Source organism: Ovis aries, chromosome 15, assembly GCF_016772045.2.
Source record: "Ovis aries strain OAR_USU_Benz2616 breed Rambouillet chromosome 15, ARS-UI_Ramb_v3.0, whole genome shotgun sequence".
NCBI classification, from domain to species: domain Eukaryota; kingdom Metazoa; phylum Chordata; class Mammalia; order Artiodactyla; family Bovidae; genus Ovis; species Ovis aries.
This window is the reverse complement of record NC_056068.1, coordinates 51,539,259-51,560,947: the sequence shown is the minus strand read 5'-3', so window position 1 is coordinate 51,560,947 and position 21,689 is coordinate 51,539,259. Positions and strand designations below refer to the sequence as shown.

The 21,689-nt window shown below is 54.4% G+C and overlaps 1 protein-coding gene across 2 annotated transcripts in view; it reads right to left on the bottom strand.

Moving 5' to 3' along the window:
• ARHGEF17 (Rho guanine nucleotide exchange factor 17) overlaps nt 1–21,689 on the bottom strand; it is a 62,490-nt gene that overhangs the window by 22,821 nt on the left and 17,980 nt on the right. For both annotated transcript variants that reach the window (XR_009596651.1, XM_027979520.3), the window contains exon 2: nt 904–981. Coding sequence is in view for 1 of the 2 variants with exons in the window: in XM_027979520.3 (XP_027835321.1) it covers nt 904–981 (78 nt within the window). In the remaining variant the exon portion in view is untranslated. The remainder of the gene's footprint in view (nt 1–903; nt 982–21,689) is intronic.

Below are 21,689 nucleotides of genomic sequence, written 5' to 3'. Positions count from 1 at the left end.
CTCTCTGCAGTCTCCCCCCAGGTGGTGGCCTCTTCTCCCTTGCCTGGCCTCAGTGGCCCTGGCCTCCTCTTCTGCTACCCTCCTCCCAGGAGTCAGACAGACTTTATAAAGCGTGAGTCAGACTACACACTGCCCCTGCTCAAAGCCTTTCAATAGTTCTTAGGACCCTTGGTAGAGTCCAAATTCTCCTCCTGCTACTGAGGGTCCCCACCACGTGAGCTCTGCTGGCTCCCTCAGCATCACCACAGGACTGACCCCTGTGCTCTGTGCTGGCCACGTGGACTCCTGAAAGGGCTAGGTCTTTCCTTACTCGACCTTGCACGAGCTGTTCCTGCTACTGAGAAGACAGGGCAGAAGGAAGCCAGCATGTCCTCCGGGGAAAATTCCTTGACCCTTTACCTCCCAGGTGCCCCCCACCCCAACCTGATGCCTTAAGAGCTCATATACTCAACTATGTCCCTAGCAGGACTGTCAATTCCTACAGCAGAGGCTTGTCTCTTATTTGGCCCGGTGTTTCCTGCACCTGGAACAGGGCCTGGCACATAGCGCATGCTAACATTTAATTCCATTCAATCAACATTTTTCCAGTCAATGAATGAAGTGAAGGCAGGGTCGGGGCGGGGTGGGAGCAGAGGGGGTTCACAGACCTAAGCTCAGACCCAGCACTGCCAGGAGAGGTGGGAGGTCAGCAGGAGGAGGGCGCGTCTGCCGCCGGCGCCCCAGTCTGGCCTCCTCACGGCTCCTCTGCATCCACTCCTGCCCTGGAGGGAGCGTCCTCTACGACGGGTGGTGTGCCCCACAGTCATTCCTCTCTAACCTCGGGCCCCGGGGCTCCCCCACGTCCAGCAGCCACCCAGACTCAGAATGGCTGCGCCCGGGGACCCAGGCCTCCCCAGGCCTCACCTGCACCAGGGTGCGCAGGGACTCCACGTACGACTGCTCTGTGTCCAGCAGGGTCATCGTCACGTGCTTCCGCATATCCTGGGGGGACAGAAGGCAGAGGGTGAGCAGTGCCTTGTCCCTTTCACAAGCGCCGCCTGCAGCCACAGGGGCCCAGAGAGCCCACCCACACCCTCTCCTAGGTCTTCAAGGCCTGTCCTCCCCAAAGCACCGTGGACCTCCACTCTCCAGGTCTGTGCTCACGTGTCCGCCTGCAGACAGTGCCTCTCCCTGCAACTCCCAGCCTGCCTCCCCAGACTGCGCTCCTCAACTCTCATCCCTCCGCTCCCCCCTCCAGGGCTACTGGCAGCTCTGGAGATCTCCTGTTTACTTCTTGGCTCCCCTGTTGGACTCCTGAGAAGGACTCAAGAAAGTCAATAGCTTCTCACATTTGCGAAGGGCAATGCCTCCAGGTCATCCCTACTCTAGCTGCCAACTCCGAAAACCCCACCTCTGGGCTAAGTCCTGTGGGGTCAGACCCTGCCCTGGGCTTCACATCATCCCAGAAAGTCAAAACTGTCACTTTTTGCTACAATAAAGAAAAGGTGGCCCAGAGAGGTAACGGCAGTGCTAAATGTCACGCAGCAAGGCAGGGGCAGGGCTCAGCCCCTCTCAGACAAGGCTGGGTCCCGGTTCACTCGGTGAAAGAGGTTACCTGAGCCTTACTCCATGCCAGGCACTGTTCTAAATGTCGTGCTCTATTTTCTCCTTCTGACCATCCTATGAGGTATGTGTGATTATTCTTCCCATTTTAAGGAGATCCAGGCAGTGATATCTCCATTCCGAGGCTCTGATGATCTGCATTAAGGAGACTCGCACTCATACCCTCAGGGGAAGGTGCACATCCCACAGGGCAGTCCCTGCTCTCTGGCAAGGTTTTTCTGGAAGTCAGTTTAGGGATACCTTGTGTGTGTTCCATCCTGGGACTCAGCTTACCTGCCCCTGGCCACCAGTTCCTTTGCCTCTGGCCCACTCCTCCTCCAGGAAGCCTTCCCAGATGGCACAGCTCTCTCCCCCAAGCTCCTGGAGTGGTCCTAAGCCAAGTCCCAACTCCGCTGGGCCCCAGATCTCTAGGGCTTATTCTCCCCTCTCCTTCCCAGTCAGTCCTCAGCTTGGCCTCAGCAGGAGCTTGGGCTCCAGCCATGAAGGCCTGCCAGTCAGCGTGGATGCTCTTCGTGTGTGACGATACCATGGTGGGTGTCTGTGTCTGTGGCCTCCCTCTAGTGCCCACCCCAGGAGCCTCTCAGGGTTGGGACTCAGCCGGTGGAGCAGGGCTGATCACTACTGTGCCACAGTCTGTGTCTGCTGAGTGGCCTAAGCACTGGGCTTGCCCAGTTGGCCTGATTCAGCCACTGGCTCACCCCTCTACTAATAGACACCGCAGGTCCCCCCCTCCCTCTGACTCAGGGACTTAGAGGTCAGGCCTGTCCCCAGGCCTGTACTACAACAAGGCATACTTTAAAAAGTAGGCTTCTATGCTAGGAACTCAGGGGTGGGAGTGTGAATGGCACCCCCTAGGGGGAGGGGAAGAGGCTGGCTTGCCCCCTCCTCAGTGCTGTGCTCTGATGGGTAAGAAGGCACTGGATTTTGTCTCAGAGCCCCCAGCTACAGCCAGACCACCTATGCTCAGTGCTTCTGAGGCCTTAAAAAACCAGGGCAGTTTCCAGTAGGAGGCAGCACCAGCTAGGCCCCTCAAGGATGAGAGCTTGGGAGGGAGGGCAACAAGGGCCAGAAGGGCCTCCCAAGGAAAGGCCCAGATACCCAACCTCCTGCAGGGAAACACCTCAGCGTGTCACAGACGTGGCCTCGCTTCAGCCTCACACTCACAGCTCCATGACAGCACTTGTCATCGCCAATACACCGGTGAAGAAGTCAAGTCAGAGAAGTGGCCTGACCTGTCAGAGGCCACACAGCCAGTGACTGGCAGAGTGGGTAAGCGAGTCTCCTCAGCCACCTCATGCTGAGACTTAGGGGCCAAGAACTCAGAGTTCTCACTCAGACTGTCCAGCCAGCCATGAGCCACAGGGCCCCCAGCCTGGCCCCTCCCAGCTGTGTGACCATGGGTGGTCACCTAACCACCTGGACTTCTACATTTTCCTTTATGAAATGGAACAAATAATACCTCCCTCCCAGTGCTGGGAAAGCGAGGACCTGAGGAACAGGGCAGCTCTCTGCACACACTGGGTCTTTAAGGACCATCCTCACTGTGTCTTGGCAAGGCTGTTTATCTACATCTGTCTCCCTGCTGGACAGGCAGCTCCGACTGTTGGATCAGGCCAGACTCGGCCCTGGGTGGCACAGCACCCCCCACGCAGCACTTCCCCAGCCCAGGCCTGCCAGGCCCAGCAGTGAGGGTCATGGGCAGGGAGGCCCCCTGAGGGAGGCAGGGCGGGTGCTGGGCCTGATGGCCCAGAGCTGGGGTTAGTAACTCATGCAGGGAGGCTGACGCTGCAACAGCCGCCTTTCCAGCCTCCTCCCTGCTCAAAAGCACAGCGGGCCGTCACTCAGCTGTCAGGTAGAGGTACGGAAAACAAGGCCAGCTCCCTGTCACTGCACTGGGCGCCCCTTCCTCACGTGCCCAGACACGGGTGTGAGTGTCAGTGGGGGCCAGGGGAAGCAGGGGACAGGCAGTGCAGCTGTCAACCAGATCAGCAGGCACACCTGTTCTGGGAGGGACAGCCCTGTAGGCCCAGCCTCCCCCAGAGCCTCTCACCCCTCAGCAGCCCCAACCCCAGACCTTCACTACACGGGGCCCTGAACGGGGAGGGGACGTGGGGCCCAAGGGGTACAGCAGGAGGACGGGGCGGGGTGGGGGTGAGGGGGCCCGAGGGGGGGGCCCTCCTACCAGTATAACTGGGACATCATGACCCAAAGCCTGAGACTCCTACATATGCGGCATGAAGACAGAGACATGTGTACAGAGAGAAGCTGTAAGGCCAGACACCCCGCAAAGAGGAAAAATGCATCCAGGTCCTTAGAGAGACACACAATAGGGCATAGGGAGGAGGAAGGACAAAACCACAGCCCCCACTGGAGCCCAGGAGAGCGGAACAATCGAGTCCAGGCCCAGAGAGACAAAGCACAGAGACAGCGGGTGGAAGCTGCCCCCTCCCCCGCAGGGGAGCACACACGGAGCCAGGAATGGGGACACCACCACTGCCACCCCAGCACGACACCTCACAGGCCCAGTGACTCCAGGGAGAGGATGGCAAGGAGGGGAGCAAACCTGACCGCCCCTTACCCCGCAGTACATACGCTCATCCTGAGACAGAGGCTGGCAAAACCTCCTCTCCCTGAGCCTGTGGACCCAGGGTACCCTGGTGACAGTCTCAGCCTCCAGGCTGACCTGTATCGGCGCTCAGCACAGGACTGCCAAGCACTGCTGGGTTTCAGGGTGCAGGCCTGCTACCCAGCTGAGCTTGCCAGCTCTTCTGCCATCCCCAGTTTGCATTCTGGTGGCACCAAACCTCAGCATCTTGCTAGCCACACCACCCCTGCCAGGACTTCTCACACACCTTCCATCTCCCTGCCACCATCACTGATCACTGAGTCCCCAGCCCCACAGCCAGGCAGCTGCTGGGCCCCAGCATCTCTGCCTGTGCCATCCCCAGTCCGGGGCGCCTGACTTCTAAGCCTTGGCCCAGGTCCCTCAATGCCCCTCCCCCTCCCCGTACCTGGGCCTCCCCGGGCTCCTCAGGGTCAGCGCTGTTGCTCCCCCCGGCGGGCTCCCCGGAGGCGGCGGCCGGGCCCAGCTCGCGCATGTCTTCCAGCGCGATGGTGAACTGGGCCAGCGTCTTCACCATCTGTAGCATGCGGCCGGCCCGCCGCCGCCGCCGCCGCCGGGGCGGGGGCGCCGGGAGTCGACGGGCCCCCTCCCTCCCACCGAAGCTCCCTCCGCGGGGCTCAGCCGGGCCGCGGCGGCGGCCGTGCGATATCAGTTCCAGCGGCGATCTGATGGCGGCGGCCGGGCCCGCGGCGGCGCTGTAGCCTCCTCCGCTGGGCGAGTGCGCCCGGCGAGCCCCGCGCGGCGCCGCCGGCAGCGCGGAGGGGAGGAGGGAGTCCCCCGCCCCCGGGCCACCCCGCCCCCTCCACTCGGGCCCCTCTCCCCCAACACGCCAAGGGCGCCCCGCCTCGCCCCCGCAGCTTCGCCACACGGCGGCCTCCGGTCGCAGACCTATCTCCCTCTGTGGACACAAGTCCGCGCACACCCGTGGACAAAGGCGAGTACACTTTTTTCCCACACCTGTACGCACGGAGGCACACGCAGGGACATGCAAATGCCCACATAGAACCAGCCCACATACATGGATGCCTGCCCTCGGTCCTCGATTAGTATACACGTGTGGGTCAGAGCCAAGGACACACACAACAAGATAGTCCCATACAGACCTGAACCCTGACACACACGTGAAACCGCCCCAGTGCTGCACGCAGCCACACGTGCTTCCATGTTCATGCAACTATAACCAGGCACAAATAGGCACACAAATTTAGGGATGTGCACACATACACATCCCTGGAAACTGCTGCTGTCCTCCATCCAGGGACACAGCACTTGGACCATGGAGCAGACTACCAGGCAAGGGCGTACCCTGAGTCACTCTAACACCTGCTCCACCCAGTAGACCTGTGTCCTGTGCTTGAGACAGTCCAAGAGACTTCGAGTCCTATTCCTCTCCACCCCATCCCACTACCACCATGGGTAGGGGGCTCAGGCATTTATAGGCACAGCCCCCCCCCCCCACCAGACTGTCCTCCAGGATGCCTCCTGGCAGGATCCTCAGAAACTGTTCCCTAAATGCCAGGTGGTGCCCAAACCTATTCCAGACTGATTTAATCATGAGGGGCACACGTGAGCTTGGTTTTGTACCAGTTTCTACCTCACCATGGGGCTCTGATGTGCCCTGCAGCTGCCTGGGGAACTCATAATTCCCTAGTATACTGAAGGCTCCCACACTCACCACACTCCTAACGGATTCTCTCCCCAAACCTGCTTCCCTGTGGGTTTCCTGCACAGTGGAGAACTCCTGACTCCATCAACCAAGCCAGTCCCAGTCCCCACAGCTCCCCCATGCTTGAGAGCCCCTTCCCCTGCCACTTCCATCTTAACTGCAAGAAACAAACCAGGCTCTCTCCTACCCCAGGGCCCTGGCCCTTGTCTCTTTTCTCTCCTACAAGTGCTTTTCTAAAATTTATTTATTTGGCTGCACCAGGTCTTAGGTGTGGCATGAAAACTCTTAGTTGCAGCATGGGGGGGAGGGGGTTAGTTTACTGACTAGGGATCAAACCCAGGTCCCCTGCATTGGGAGCATGGAGTCTTAGCCACTGGACTACCAGGGAAATCTCTACAAGTGCTTTTTCTTTTCCCTTAAGACTAGTCATAGTGCAAATGTCACCTCAGGGAAGCGTTCCCTGAACCTCTGATTAGGTCAGGTGCAGCTGCTCTATGCTTTCAGAGAGCCTCAGTTTTTCTTAACCAGGTATCACAGATTAAAATTATACATTTGAGCTAGATTGATGCTCCTCTCTTCCCAAGTGACTGTAAGTTCCTTGAGGGCAGGGCACACAACCCTTTCACAAGCCATAGCCCTCTGTGCATAGATGCTGGCTAATGAAACAATAACTCCAGCAATTCTTCCTTCTCCCTTTCCCCACACATCAAGCAGTCACCACCTAGAGGCAAAGAGCCCATGCATGTCCCAGCTCATAAAACTTTCCTGGCATCCCCATGGCACAGGATCAACTCTTCCTGCTGGCCCTTGCAGCCTCCTATCCTGCTCTGCTCCACTGCCTCCCCATTCCCCTGTTTGGCCCTCAACTAAGGTGAGTCCACACCCCACACCCCTGGCCAGTAGTAGCATCTTCAGAGTCCCCAGATATCCAACACTAAAATTTTAACTCCCCAACAGACCAACCCCATGTAACCAACAATGAGAACAGGCATAGGGAATTCCAAGAAGGTAGCAAGAGAAGACCGAGGTGACCTGCACCTGGCAGGGGTCCCAGAGCAGCGCGCACTAACTACCCAGAGCTGGGGGTGCTCCCACAGGCTATACTAGGGGGTGGAGCCTGACACCTGATGGGTGCTCACTAAGTCTGCCCTGCAGAGTGAGGGAAGCACTGATGAACCCATCTGTCTCTCCTGGGTCTCATGAGAGCTCCACCCTAAGCAACTCTTGAGCCAGTCCGCTGGGTGAAAGAACAAATGCAGGCAAGAGTGGGTGCTCTGCGTGAACGCCCTTCCTGGTCCCTCTCTAGCAGTGGTTCTCAAAGTGCGTCCCTGTGCAACTCCTGGGGCTGTGTTAGAAATGCACACTCTCAGCCTCCCTGACACCACCCAAGGAGGCAGAAGCGGGGGTGCTCCGGGACAGCCCAAGCCCTCTTCTGCCTCTGGTTTGGGACCAGTGAGACTCCCCACTTGTCACCTTCTGAGTGACATGGACTGTGGACTTCCCTAGGGGCAGGGCCTGCTCCTCTTCCTCCTCCTCTTGGGCTCGTAACATTGGGGGGAAGGTTGGGAACAGCCAGACCAGTTAATTGAGTGATGGTTTGAGCAAGGAGGATGGACACCAGTACAAACAGCCAGGTCCCAAAGGTAATCCCACATGAGTAAAAGGAACAGTGATCCGAAGGCCTCACCCCAGGCCCATTGCTTGATCACTGCAGCTACTTAACTCCACATTGGCTTTCTCTCTGAACACCTCCTTCCCTATTTGACCCTCTCTCCAGCTATATGACCTGGGCCTTATTTCCTCTAGTGGCTGCGAGGCAGTGCCGAGCTGGGGCTTGTTAGTGAGTTGCATTCATTCCCTCCCTCACTCCAGCAGGACCAGGCCCTGCAGAGATGAATCCATTCTGGCTGGCACCCAGGAGCTCCCAGACAACACACAGGGCTCAACAGAGGGAATCACTCATGCCTCAAGAAATGGGGGTGAGGGGTATTCAGGGAGGGCTTCCTGGAGGAGCCAGGCAGGTCCCAAGGTCAAGAGATCCAGAGGCAAGTGGGTGCCCAGAAGGCAGAGTTCACCAGAGGCCCCTGCCCTGGAGAGCGCGGTGAGGCCTGGTGCTGACGGCACTGCGCGCTGTGGCTGCTTCATTAAAGACGGCTAATTAGATCCAAGCCCATTGCCGTGGCAACACAGGGGCCAGTGGGGGTGGGGAGATGAGGGGAGCTGAGAGAACAGGAGCGCAGAGTGCTGCATCAGGCATCTCCCCTGTATCAGCACAGGTATCAGAGCTCCTCAGAGTTGGTCAGCTGGGGTGGAGGCTGAAGACACGCCCGGGCAGCTTGGATTCTGTTGGAGCTCCTCTGAGCTCCCATTTCAGGCACAGATTTCTTTTCCTTTTGGGTATTTGCAGTTGTTTCAAGTGAATCTGGCTCAGAATAGTTTTTGTTTAATTGTTCAGGTAGTTGGTATAGGCCCATCTAGTCCCCCTCTTCATACCCTAAACCCCACCACACCCCATACACCACCCTCCCCAGAAGCAGGAAAGGGCTCTGATCCACGAGGCCACTGCCTCACTCCAGGAGGCCAGCTGGGCACCCCTGCCAGCCCTGGGTGACACCAATCCTCCCAACCGTGACCTAGTCTATGACTGCTTCCCCAGCTCTGAGGGAAGTTTAACAACTCGCCAGCCTGCCTCTGGACACACTCCCACCCCGAACCCCATCAAAATCACCTGCAAGACCTCTAGCCCACTTAGGGCCATGTGAGCTGGGCCAACTGGGGGACCAGTGATGAAAAAGGACGTATGGATGGCTCATGAGTAATGGCTGAAAAAAATAACAGGATGGATTGATGATGGATGAATAAATAAATGGGTGGAAGAACAGAAGGATGAATCGATGACAAATGAGCACAAATGGACACACAGACACATGATCCAACGGATGAGAAGTTAACTGAGGTTTTATTTTACTCATTTGTTGACAGTTTAACAAATATTTATTCAGTACCTTCCAGGTACCAAGCACAGTGCTGGGTGGAGACTTAGAGGTAAGAAAAAAAGTCTGTGCCCTGTTGGGCACCACAGTCTGTGTGGGAAGATAGGAACTTGAAAATAAAAATGGCAAGCACAATGCAGGTTCACAGGTGGTGGATCCCATCAGGCTCTGGCAGGCTGGGAGCTGTCTCCAGGTTTTTACAGAGCACAGATACCAAAGTATTTACCAGCAGTGTCTGGGCCCCAGAGCTGCTCAAATCAGAACACTGGGAACTCCATAATCTTAGAATCTTAACCACCACTCTTAACCATCACTAATGCTATTTAAACACTTTTCAGGCACCCCACCCCTGCTTTCCAAGCCCTGGCTCTTTTGATCCCCACGGCAGTCCTGCATGAAGGGTTCCGATACTGTTATCCCTGCATTTTACAAACCGGGGGTCTGAGACTCAGGGAAGTCACCTACACAGTAAGCAGTGGAGCCTGGTGGCTTGCTTTCAGGGCCCGTGCTCTTAAACCACCACCTCCCCTGGGGAGAGCCCCCTCCACTTCCCCTGGGGCTCACCTGCCTCCCTGGTGCCCTAGTTGTCTGAACTGCCTTTCTGCAGCCTCATCTGTACTGAGACAATGACACATTCTCCTGACCCAGGTCGGAATTGGTAGAAAACAAAATGCTGTCCATCCACAGGCAATGCTGGGATCACGGAGGCGCCTCTTCCCTGGGAACTGAGCCCTGGCTAATGGCCCAGATGGACTGTCTGCGTTCCTGACCCCACCAGTGTCCACGGGCCTGGAGTTAGTACTGGATGTTCCCAACCCAATGGGCTATCCATTTCACTGATGGCTGCTGCCCTTCTCAGGTCCTCAGGCTCATCAATGAAAGTTCCAAAAGAGGGATTTCTGGGCATAGCAATTAGGAGTGCAAACTATGGAGCCAGACAGTTTGGACTCAAATCCTGGTTCGACCAGGTGATATGACCTTGAGCAAGACTCTTTCCCCTCCTGGGGCCTCGGTCTCTCCATCTGTTCCTGTTTGAGACCCCTTCCCTCTTCCTCCCATCATCCATCCCTTCCCATGTCACAGCCTGTCCCTTACAGACCCTCCGTTCTGGGAGGGTCCTCCGAGAAGACTCGGAGGCTCTCAAGGCTCCACCGAGTTCCCAGGCCTCAGGCAGCTGCAAGGGCAGTCTCCAAGCCACAGGACTCCCTCGGGACCGGCTGCTCTGGACGGGCCCCAGAATTCTGGAGAATGTGCTTTGAGAACAGGAAGGGGAGAGATCAAGGGCCTAAGGAGCCTCAGGTCCTTCCTTCCACAGGGTCACTGCCCCACTCAGGTCAGACAGTGCGCACTTGGAGGTGGGATTATGAGACACACGCGTGTTTCAGCCGTGCAGGCTCATGCACGTGTCTGTGTGTCCCTGTCAGTGGTCTTCTGTGGCCACTCAACTGCACAGCACCTCTGTGGGTGGTGATCCCTGTGGTTCTTGGCAGAGGTGGAAAGTGAAGGGGCCACATCAGTAAAAACCAAAAACAGCTATAGCTGAGCATTCCCCATGTGCCAGGCATGGGAGAAGTACTTTATATCACTGTCTCATTTTATCCTCATAAGCAGTCCAGGGGAGTGTGGTGGCTTGCATTTTTCAGATGGCTATCACAGTATCTTCCACGACACATGGTCTTCTTACAATGTGGTACTGACACTCCTCCTATAGAGTGATGAGGTTAATGTTCCCTACCCTCGAAACTGGGTGGACCTTTGTGACTGCCCCAACCAACAGAGTACAGCAGAAGGGATACTATGTGACATCCAAAGTGAGGTGGTCCAGTGATTAAGACTTTGCCTTCCAACGCAGGGAATGCCAGTTCAATCCCTGGTCGGGGAGCTAAGACCCTACATGCCTCATAGCCAAAAAACCAAAATATAAAACAGAAGCAATACTGAAACAAATTCAATAAAGACTTTTAAAAAATTCTCATTAAAAAAAAAAATCTTTAAAAAAAGCAAAAACAAAGCTGGGCCATACCCATTCCATGCTCTTCTACCTTGCTGTCAAATCACTCATTCTTATAGCCCAGCACCATGTTGTAAGGAAGCCCAGATCACACGCAGAGGCCATGTGCAGGCGACCCCAGCTGACAGCCCAGATGAGGTCCTACTCAAATACCAGCAGAAACTGCCAGATTTGTGAATGAGCATGACTTTAAGATGAATCTAGCCCAGCTACTACTTGACTATGACTGCCCAAAAGATTCTGAGCTAGAGCCACCTAGCTGAGAAAGCAGGCCTGGAGAAGTGAAGAAGCAAGCCATAGCTACGGAGTCAGTAAGTGGCAGAGCTGGGATAAGCACCTAGGGTCCTCAATGTCCTGATGGGAGGGATGAAGTAAGAGGATGATTTCTGCACAGACCCAGATTTCACTGTTGGTCCAGAGGGGTCCATCTGGGACCCCAACCTCTGTAGCACTAGAAAATCTCCCCACCCTTCCAGAAACCACCTATGATGGCTGAAAGGATTGAGAGGGCAGCTCTTACTCACTATGCTGTGGCTCAGGCCCAGCTTCTGGCAGCTCAACCACGCTGCCCACCTTTCAGCCCAGAAGGGATACCCCACCCACTGTACTCCTGACCCCTCATCTCAGGGAATGACATCCTCTCCGTATACCGTTGGTGGGGATGTTTACTTCCAAGTCATGTTCAGCGAGGCACTGTTTCTTATGTATCATCTCCTGTAATCCTCACACCGATTCTGAGTTACATATCACTATTACTGCCATTTTACGGGCTTCCCTGGTGGCCCAGAGGTAAAGAACTTGCCGTCTTACGGATGAGGAAACAAAGGCTAGGAGAAGTGAAGCAACTTGTCTGAGGTTATGAAGTTGGATGTGGCAAAACTGGCGGGGATTTAGCAAAGCTAGGGTCTGACCCCGCATAATCAGCATATCAGAGGAGTTGTGTGACTTCACCAGGGTCACAGAAAACATAAATGAGGAGTTGGACCAGGCCTAGAGTGCCTTGAATTAGATGGTTATGGGCTGTGTTCTCTATTCTGTCCCCTGGATAATGTCCATAGAAGCAGAGACCAGACCTCTCTACGTTTACAGCTGTGTCCCTGACATACAACAGGTGCACCATGCGTATCTGTTGATTGACTTGCTCTGACTTTAGTCAAGCTGCTCCTCCTGGGATTCAGCTTCTTCCTCTGTAAACAAATGGGGGAGAAGGGAAAGTACAGGTGGACTCTAAACTCCTCACCAGGCTCCCTGAGGGAGGGCGATAAGTGAGGTCATGCCCGGACATGGCGGGTGGACAGTCTGACCTTTCTCCCTGATTTCAGTACCAGGATCCAGTCTTGCTTGCGTGAGGAAGTTGGAGCTCCAGGAACTGCACTTCCTCCAAACACCCACGGGTGGCAGCAGAGGCCCGCATGGCATGGGGCTGCAGTGCATGTGGTTTGAATTTAACTTCAGTCTTGTTTCATGTGGGTTTTTTCCCTTTCTTCTTCCATGGCTCTCCCACAACCACGCCCCCACGCCTTAATTTGAAGAAGATACAGCTGGATCTTCCAGCCTGGGAAGGAAGGGTTTCCTAACACCATGGATAATGGCCGGAAGCAGGAGGTGGAGGTTAGGAGGTAGGAGAATAGACAGACCCCTACAGATGTGAAAAATATCTCCTGAAGAGCTAGTACACTCTGAATTAACTCATCTCCAGGGCCCAAGAGGTTGGGACTGTCGCTGCCACTTTATAGGCAGAGAAACCAAAACCCAGATTTTCTGGGCCCCATATCTGAGTGGTGATGCGTGTGCATGTGCGTGTGCTTATGTGAGGTGTGTGTGTGTGCGTGTGCTGGGAGGATGGATGGGTAGTAGGCAGGAATACCACGGGGAATCCGATGAAGTCTTAAGTGAGCGTGCATGCTCAGTCATGTCCGACTTCTCGACCCCAGGGACTGCAGCCCGCCAAGCTCTGCTGTCCATGGGATTTTCCAGGCAAGAATACTGCAGTGGCTTGCCATTTTCCTACTCCAGGGGATATTCCCAACCCAGGGCTCAAACCCATGTCTGTTGCGTCTCCTCTATTGGCAGATGGATTTTTTTTTACCACTGCACCACCTGGGAACCCCAAAGTCTTAAAGTTGTTGTTAAGTCACTCAGTCATGTCCAACTCTTTGCGACCCCATGGACTGCAGCACACTAGGCTTCCCTGTCCTTCACCACCTCCTGGAGCTTGCTAAAACTCATGTCCACTGAATTGCTAAATCTAGCAACCCTAGCTCCCTGGAAATGCACCCACCCACCCTGTGCACACTGCTGCTCACAACAGTGGTCTGGCCCCTGGTCCCAGTTCTGGTTCAGAACTTGTGGATGAGGTCAGCTTCCAGAGCCCTTCCCTATCAGCTCTAAAAATTATTCATTCAAAATGTTTAAACCTTGCTCAGCACAGAACACTGCACAGAGTATTGGGCCCATATACACTGGGCCCAGCACCACCATCTTCCAGCTGTTGCAAATATCCCTTCCCCTCAGCCTTGGTTTTTTTTCACTTCAAAAATGAGGGTGGAGCTTCCCTGGTGGCTCAGTGGTAAAGAATCTGCTCCCCAATGCAGGAGACACGGGTTCCATTCCTAGTTGGGGAAATCTCACATGCCGTGGGACAACTAAGCCTGAGCAACTAACCCCAGCTCTAGAGCCTGTGCTCAGCAACAAGCGAAGTCACTGCAATGAGAAGCCTGCACACCGCAACTAGAGAGGAGCGCCTGCTCACCACAACTGTGTGCCACAGAGACGACCCAGAGCAGCCACAAATAAGTAAATCTTTTTTTAAACGAGGGGGAACATCTATTGCGGAGTAACTGCTCTGCAAAGGAGAGCTCGCTTCCCTCACCTCCACCCATTCCATGCAGGCAGGCTGGGGTGAAGGATCGTGGGAACGGAAGTCAGCCAGTGCCTGTTTCCAGCCCATCCTGTTCCCTCCCTCCTTCCCTCGAACCCAGGCACAGTTGTGGGGGGAAGCCTCCATTTGTGTGTGCTGTCGGGGTGGGATGGGGTCTCCTGCCTCTAGAGCGGAAGATGACTCACTAGGCTATGGGCCAGGCACCCTGGGAAAGGCCAGGCCAGCCTCAGGCCAGAGCCTTGGGGAGCCAGGAGGCAGGGAGGAGGTGGGGCAGGGCTTGCCTGAGCCATAGACATCATCCTGGGGGCTCTCAAAGCTCCGCAGCCAGAAGAACCCATCTTCCCCACTTCCCACAGTGCCAGAAATTCTACTCAGACCAATGAAGGCCCAGGGAACCTTGAGGGTCTATCAGCTCCTGCTGCTGCTGCTGCTAAGTCACTTTAGTCGTGTACGACTCTGTGCGAGCCCATAGACGGCAGCCCACCAGGCTCCCCCGTCCCTGGGATTCTCCAGGCAAGAACAATAGAGTGGGTTGCCATTTCCTTCTCCAATGCATGAAAATGAAAAGTGAAAGTGAAGTCACTCAGTCATGTCCAACTCTTAGCGACCCCACGGACTGCAGCCTACCAGGCTCCTCCGTCCATGGGATTTTCCAGGCAAGAGTACTAGAGTGGGTTGCCATTGCCTTCTTCCCTATCAGCTCCTACAAACCCACTAATCGCCTCTGTTCTAGACGTGGATGCTGACTGAAGAAGGCAGAGGTGCTCCCTTCCTGTCTGAGCTCACAAACCATGGCTAGGGCAGAGCCAGCCCATGATCGGTAAACTCCGTGTATGTGAATTAGTGGATGAATGAAGCAAGTATCAGTGTACTGAATGTGCACAGCACCTTTAGAATGTCCCTGTCCAATCTTCCCTTGAAGGAGGGAGCCAGGGAAGGGACCGTTCCTTTCCATTTTACGTATGGGCACTGAGGCCCAGAGAGGAAAGTGTCTCCTGACCCCCAGGGAACCAGGCCCTTGGGGCTCCACTACCACAGCTTATCCAAAGGGGCCCAACCAGCTAGGAGGCCTCATGGGCCCCACCTCTCATGCCCCTACCCTATTCTAGGACCCAGAAGACACTCCCAAGAAAGGAGCAAGTTCCGTCCGTTACTCTGGCTCTGGAGTGAGCCCTGAGTCCCGGTGACCCTGGCCCAACCCAGAGACCAGGGAAGCACTACCGCCCCCCAACCCCGACCCCAGCCACACCAGACAAGCCAAGGGTAGCTGAGATGCTCAGGGACAGTGACTATACCCTACTCAATGATCCCTCCAACCCTGCCTCAAGGGGGCTGTCACCAGGCTGGGGCCATGCTGACAAAAGTGGTCTCTGCCTTGACTGACCAGAGGCAGCCATGGCTTCTAAGCCTTTTTGCACTGTATCAGCAACTGGTGACCAGCCCTAATACCCACCGTGTGTGTATGTGTGTGTGGTGTGTGTCTGTGTGTAAAGCATGTTTGTGGTGGGGGGTTGCAGTACACAGCAAGATTTATAGCTAAAGGTCAGCCTGAGCCAAGTCTAGGTTCTGAGCCACTCTCCCAAGGCATCAGAATTAGGACCACCACATCTAGGAAGCTGTCTTGACAGCCCAGATCTGTCAACTCCCCACTCCTTTTCTGAGTTCCTTGGACTTCTGGTGTTGCAGCCTCAAAATCTCAGTGTTGCTCTGGGCTTACTATTGTGATATTGACAATAAGAGACACCAACTCAGCACTTCAGTCTACAAAACGCTTGCAGGGCCTAATGTCATCAGATCCTCACAGCAACTCAGTGCGGAGACAGAGCCTCAGTGAGGACCCATAACTTGCTCAGGTTCTTGTGAGCAGGAGGTTGTGGGGCTGGGGTGCAAATGCCTCCTCTTCCACTGAACTGCTGCGGGTGTTTGGGTAAATCAATTAACCTTACTGTGGCTGAAGACAGGAAGAGAGCAATGGCATACAAATAGGACTTGATCTCCCTTGAGAGGTTCATAATGTGCTGCTCACAGGTATTTATTTTAACCTCCAGATCAGCCTCCTGGGGGGGGGGGGCGACTATTATTTCCTGCTTTACACAAAAGGATGGTGGGCACAGTGAAGTCCAGGGCCTGGCTCAAGGTCTCACAGCAGACAGGATTTGTGTATTTGGGGAGCCAAGGAGTCTGGATATCCACACCTATTCCACAGTGCAGGAGACGGGGTCCCTCCAGCCCAACGGAGAAATTCAGATAGCAAGCCAGGCCCCCAGCACAAGGAGGACACTCACACTGCCTTCTTCACAAGGCGGGAACTGACCACAGAGCTCTTTCAAATGCCATGGAGAAATGTTCAGTATAATATTAAATGAAAGAAGCAAGGATTTCCCTGGTGGTCCAGTGGTTAAGAATCTGTCTGCCAATGCAGAGGACACAGGTTTGATTCCTAGCTCAGGAAGATTCCACACCACAGGACAACGAAGTCCGTGCTCAAACGACTGAGCCTGCATGCTGCAGCTACTGAAGTCTGCACATCCTACAGGCTACGCTCCGCAACAGAGGAGGCCACGGCAATGGCAAGCCCAAGCACTGCGACTAGAGTAGCTCCCACTCGCTGCAGTCAGAGGAAGTCCGTGCACATCAGTGGAGACCCAGATAAATGAAGGGTAGCCAAAATAAATAAATAAAAATTTAAAAAAGAGGCCAGAGACATGCAGCACACCATCTCAGCATCATGAACTATACATAGGAATATGCAAGGAGAAAAGCCTGCACTGATGGCTGCCCTGGCCACTTGGAGGCCCACAACTGTGCCTCAGCGCCTTCCTCTATATAATAGAGAATTTAAAGGACTTACTTAGCATAGGACCTGGAACAAAGAGCTGTAAATAAATGTTGGCTGTGATGAATAACCAGAGAAGCTTAGAAGGCAGGTCATCTCAGAGGTAATCTTGACCAGCCCTCTTCCAGGGCAGGCAGCCCTTGGCAGCCCTTTCTTGCGGCCCCAGAACCAAGCAGCTCCCTTACAAGGGTCCCCTGGCAGCTCCTTGTACCATGGGCAGGTCTGTGCAGGGGAAAGGCCAAGCTGGGCTGGGTCCCTCAGTCCCTGAGTGGCCTTAGTATTGGACAGTGGTGACCTTGGGAAGGATCATCCATCTCTCATCCTAAATCCTCTGGTCTCAGACCTTGCTATGGGGTTATTTTCCAGGAGCAAGGTTGGGAGGGGCTTCCTGGGTGTCTCTCTTGTCCCCAGCCCAGGACACCGCCTCTGTCCCTCCCACTGTCTCTGGGATAACTGAGAAACCTTTACTGCAACACTTTGTGCCTTTTCCATTTTCTCCTTTGGAAAACAAATGAGAGCCAGCTGGGTCTGACCTCCCCCCCATCCCACCGCCAGCCCCTCCACCTCCCAGGGGTGAGAGGCCCTCTCTGTCTCCTCCTTGGACTAGCAGAGAACCCCCAAGAGGAGGGGCCCTGTGAGCTGGGTGTTGCTATGGCAATGGAGCCCTGGAATTTGACCACTGGGGCCCAGGAGTGGGGGTGGGGAGTTGGTACAGGCCATGCTGGGGGCAGGGAGGAGGGTCCATAGGTCCAGGAAAACCAAGAAGAGCAAAGGCAGGGCAGGGGTCAGGTCCTTCCATGGCCTCAGTTTCCCCATCTGTAAAGGGGAAGAGGCATGGACCTCAAGATCTCTCTTTCCAGTTCCAATCTAAACTGGAATCTGGGTGAGGGCTAGGAGTGGGGGAAGTAACCAGAGCAAGGTCAGTTGTCCCTTTGATGGATAGAGACTCTAGGGAACAGGGACCTACCCCAGTAACACAGTAAGTCCAGAGCAGAGCCAAGACTTTACCCTGGGTTGAGGTCGGGTGGGGGGTGTCTGTCCACTCTGACTTTCCTGTTTCTCTACTGGTGAGGACAAGAATGCCTGTTTCATGTCTAGGGGTAGAGGACCTCCAAGAATGGCTATGACTGGCTCAGCCCACAGTCCTGAGACAACAGACGATGTGGCTGCCCCCAGCAACCCCCTGCATTCCTGGATCTGGTGGGCTGGCAAAGGGCCTGCCCCCACCTCTGCTTGCAGTGCTGGGCTGTAGTGGGTATTTTTAAATGGGTGCCTGCCCATCTCCACCTCCCCGCCTGCCCACTCCAGGAACACAGTGAATTCTACTGCCAGCTCCCCTCCAGGTCAGCCAAGCCCAAGTCGGGGCTGGATTGATGGCCATCCTCTATGCCCCTGCCTCCAGGCAGCCCTCTCTTGCTGGCTTCCGTCTTCCTTACAGTCAACCCTGCGATCAGGGTGATCTCCAGGGCCCCTTCATCTATGATACTCTAGGCCCAGAGACAGATGGGACTTGTCCAAAGTCACACAGCACAGATAAGGATTTGGGAATGAGACGCCATCTGCCTCTGCCCTGTCTCCACCTGTCCATCAGGTTATTCCATGCTGCCCCAAGCCTTCCTCACCTCTTGGCCACTGATCCCCAACAGCCACAGCCCTGTTCCCCTCCCACTCTAAAAAGATGCTCCCATTCTGACCAAGTAACGCCTGAGTTGAAAATGCCAGCCATCTGGAAGAAAAATCGAGTTGGAACCAGAACTCACACTACACACGATGAATTCCAAGTGGATCAAAAATGCAAATGTAAAATAAAACAAGAAAACATAAAATATCAATACCAGAGGAAAACATGGAAAAACGGCTTTATAAGCTTGGACACGGAGAGGCCTTTCTAACCATGACTCCCAACCCAGAAGCCATAAAATAGGAGCTTGATAAATTACACCACGCAAAAATTAAAACTTCTGCATGGCAGAAATACACTATAAACAAAGTCAAAAGTGAAGTGACAAAGTCAGGAAAAAATATTTGCAATCCATAACCTAGACAAAGGACCAACCTCCCTAAAATTTTAGAAGTTCCTAGGAATTTAAAAAACAAAAGGCCAATAACCCAACACAAAAATGGGCAAAGGATGCAAACAGTTCACAGAAAAGAGAATCCAAATGTCTTAGACAATTGGAAAGATGTTCAGCCTTACTCATTATAAGATAAATGTAAATTAAAATATTGAGATACCATGTCACCCACCAAATTGGGAAAAACACCCAAAGGTCTGACTCGGTGAGGCTGTGGGGAAGAGGTATCTTTTTCAGGTAGTAGACCCCCGTGGACAGCATCAAAATTAAAATCACATGTACGCTCTGTTCCAGCAATTCCACTCCCAAGAAATTGCCCTAAACATACACCAGGCCTCATACAAATGAGCCTACGAACAAGTTCATTCACTGCAGCACTATCTGTAACAGCAAAAGACTGAAAATGACCGAAATATCCTTTACAATGTGGCTAAATACCGCTTGGTAATCTGTGCAGTGAGACACCATGCGGTTAAGAGGGAATACGGAAGCTCTCAGGGCACTGATGAGGCAGCCTTCCAAGTGATATTCAGTGGAGAGACGTGTGGACCGTGAGCTACTATCTGTGGGCAAAGTCAGTGCATTTGCTGGTATTTGCATATACAAGGATTCACAAAATCTAATAACTCAGTTCCCGGGATATGGCAGGGAGGCTATTGGTAGGGAGGAGATTTTTTACCCATTTTGATTTTTATTAACCATGTGAATATATTATCTATTCAAAATTTCAAATATATACATTGAATTAAAAAAAAAATCCTTCCCCTCACAGTCTGGCTCCTAAGCCTGCTCCAGCCTCACATCTCAGTTCTGAACAGCCTTTGTAGCCTTTATCCTCCTTGTCACCCATCAGAGGCCTCAGCCTCTTCCTCATGAACCATCCCTTCTGTGCACTCCCTCCTGGGTGGGGACCCTCTGGGCTCCCAGCCGCTGTGCATCTCGGTCCCAGCCCTGATCACCCCTGCGGTCACTGTCTGTGAGTGTCTGCACACAGCCCTGCGTTCCCGCCTACACACAGCACCAAGCCCAGAGCGGCTCCAGATGAATGAAGAAGGAATGAAAGAGTGGTGGGCCGCCCTGGACCCTGGGTTTGGAACCTTTGTCTTTGCTTTCTCTCTCTGCTCTCCTAGTCGGTCTCTCGGACAATTCCAGCCCCACCCGCGAGTTCCTCCAAGATGCTCTCCCTGGCCCCCTTGTAGTCATACAGGGGCTTGACAAAGTCCTTTCTTCAGAGAACTGCTAAATTCCTCCTTCACAGGCCACCTCTCCACCCACACCCACTCCTTAGGATGAGCAACCTCAGGGCTGGGCTTTGATTGAACCAGACTTTGGAAATGAGTCCTCAGCCTGGATTAAGGTCCGGGGGGCTGGAACTCTCTGGGCAACTGTGAACAATCCTGCTCCTCTCCGGGCCACAGATACTCTCTGTAAAGTGAGGTTGGCATCAGGCAGCTTTACAGCAGGGTGAGGATTTCTGCCACTGAGAAGCTGGCAGAGCCTCAAGCCCACAGGATCCCAACCCACCTCCGGTAGCCCCTTAGCTCTGCTCCTAGGGCAGCTGCTTGGGGGCAAACTCTGAGCCTCTCGTGGGAAACTCAGTTTCTCCCTCCTCCCACAAAGATGACCCTCTAGGATATTCCTGCTAACTCCATCCACTCTCTCCACCCCTGAGAATCCTCCTCAGCCAGGCCAGGCTACTAACCTCCCTTTTCTTTCCAATCTACCTTATGACTTCCTACTGATTCTCAGTGGTCAGTGCTCCAGCCCCACCACCAGATACATTGTCATATTTCTCACCAAAACCCTGTAACAGGTGCCATCACAATTATCCCCATTTTACAGATGCACAAACTGATCCACAGAGGGACTAGGTACTTGTTCATTGTCACAGAGCTAGGAGGAAGACCAGGATTTGAGCCTTAGCCATCTGGCTCCAATCTGTTCCAACCATTACACCAACACAACTGGATGCAGGGTCAAGTTCAAGCACTCAGGCTGGCCCCCGACTTCCTGGGTGACCCGGTCCTTACTGACCCACCAGCATCAAATTCCCCACTGTATCACAGTGACTGCATCATGCTCTGGCGGTCGTACTTCCTCCAACCCATCACACTCTTCTATACCCTAGACTCTGGCACGTGCTAGGCTCTCTGCCAGGTGCAGCCTCCCCTATCTTTATGCTTGGCAATTTCCTCCTCATTTCATGTTTCTGGTGGCCAAAGAAGTGGGGGCGCAGGCTGTGTGTCGGGCCAGGTTAGGCCAGTGCAAGGCGGGCAAAGCCTGGCTCCTGAGGCCTTGGAATTGCCAGGCTCAGGGCTCAGGTTTCCTCCTGCTAACACCTGTTCACACTTCCTTTTTACTCACTCTCAACTCTGGGGAAGTCTCCCTGACTCTAACCTAAATTACCTCACCCCAGAGGTACCAGTGGGACTCCTGAACTTCTAGAGGATCTGCCTCCACCAGACTCCAGGTGAGTGAGTGAGCTGGGCCAGACAGCATGCCAGCTCCCACCTCCCACAAAGGGGCCTGCACCTTCCCAAGCAGCAGCAGTTGGCAATCGGGGTCTTCCCACCATTCCCACAGGTCATCCTGCTGGTCAAGTGGAGCCTTACCCAGCTCTAGAGGCTCCTGGTGGGGGGCACTGCTTGCTCACAGGAGCCCCAGGGTGGGGTGCTTCGTCAGCCTGACTTCCCCCGGAGAGCTGGCTCCCAGTGGGGTTTGTCCCTGCCCAGGGAGCCTGGCTGGGCTAAACTTTTTTTGTGTGTGTGGGGAGTGCTGAACTTCTGAGCCTGCAGAGAAACTGAAGGGAGAGGTTGTTCAGCTCTAAACCCTACACCAGAGCCTCACTGCCCCCAAAAAAGATTTTCTGCCTGAGTCCCAGGGGGCTCCATGGCAGTACATCATGAGGAAGACGTGGTCAAAGGGCAGCCATGGGCCCACCTTCACTTAAATCAACAAGGTTCCAAGTTGACCTAGTTTATAGCTCTGTGTCAAGATTCCCC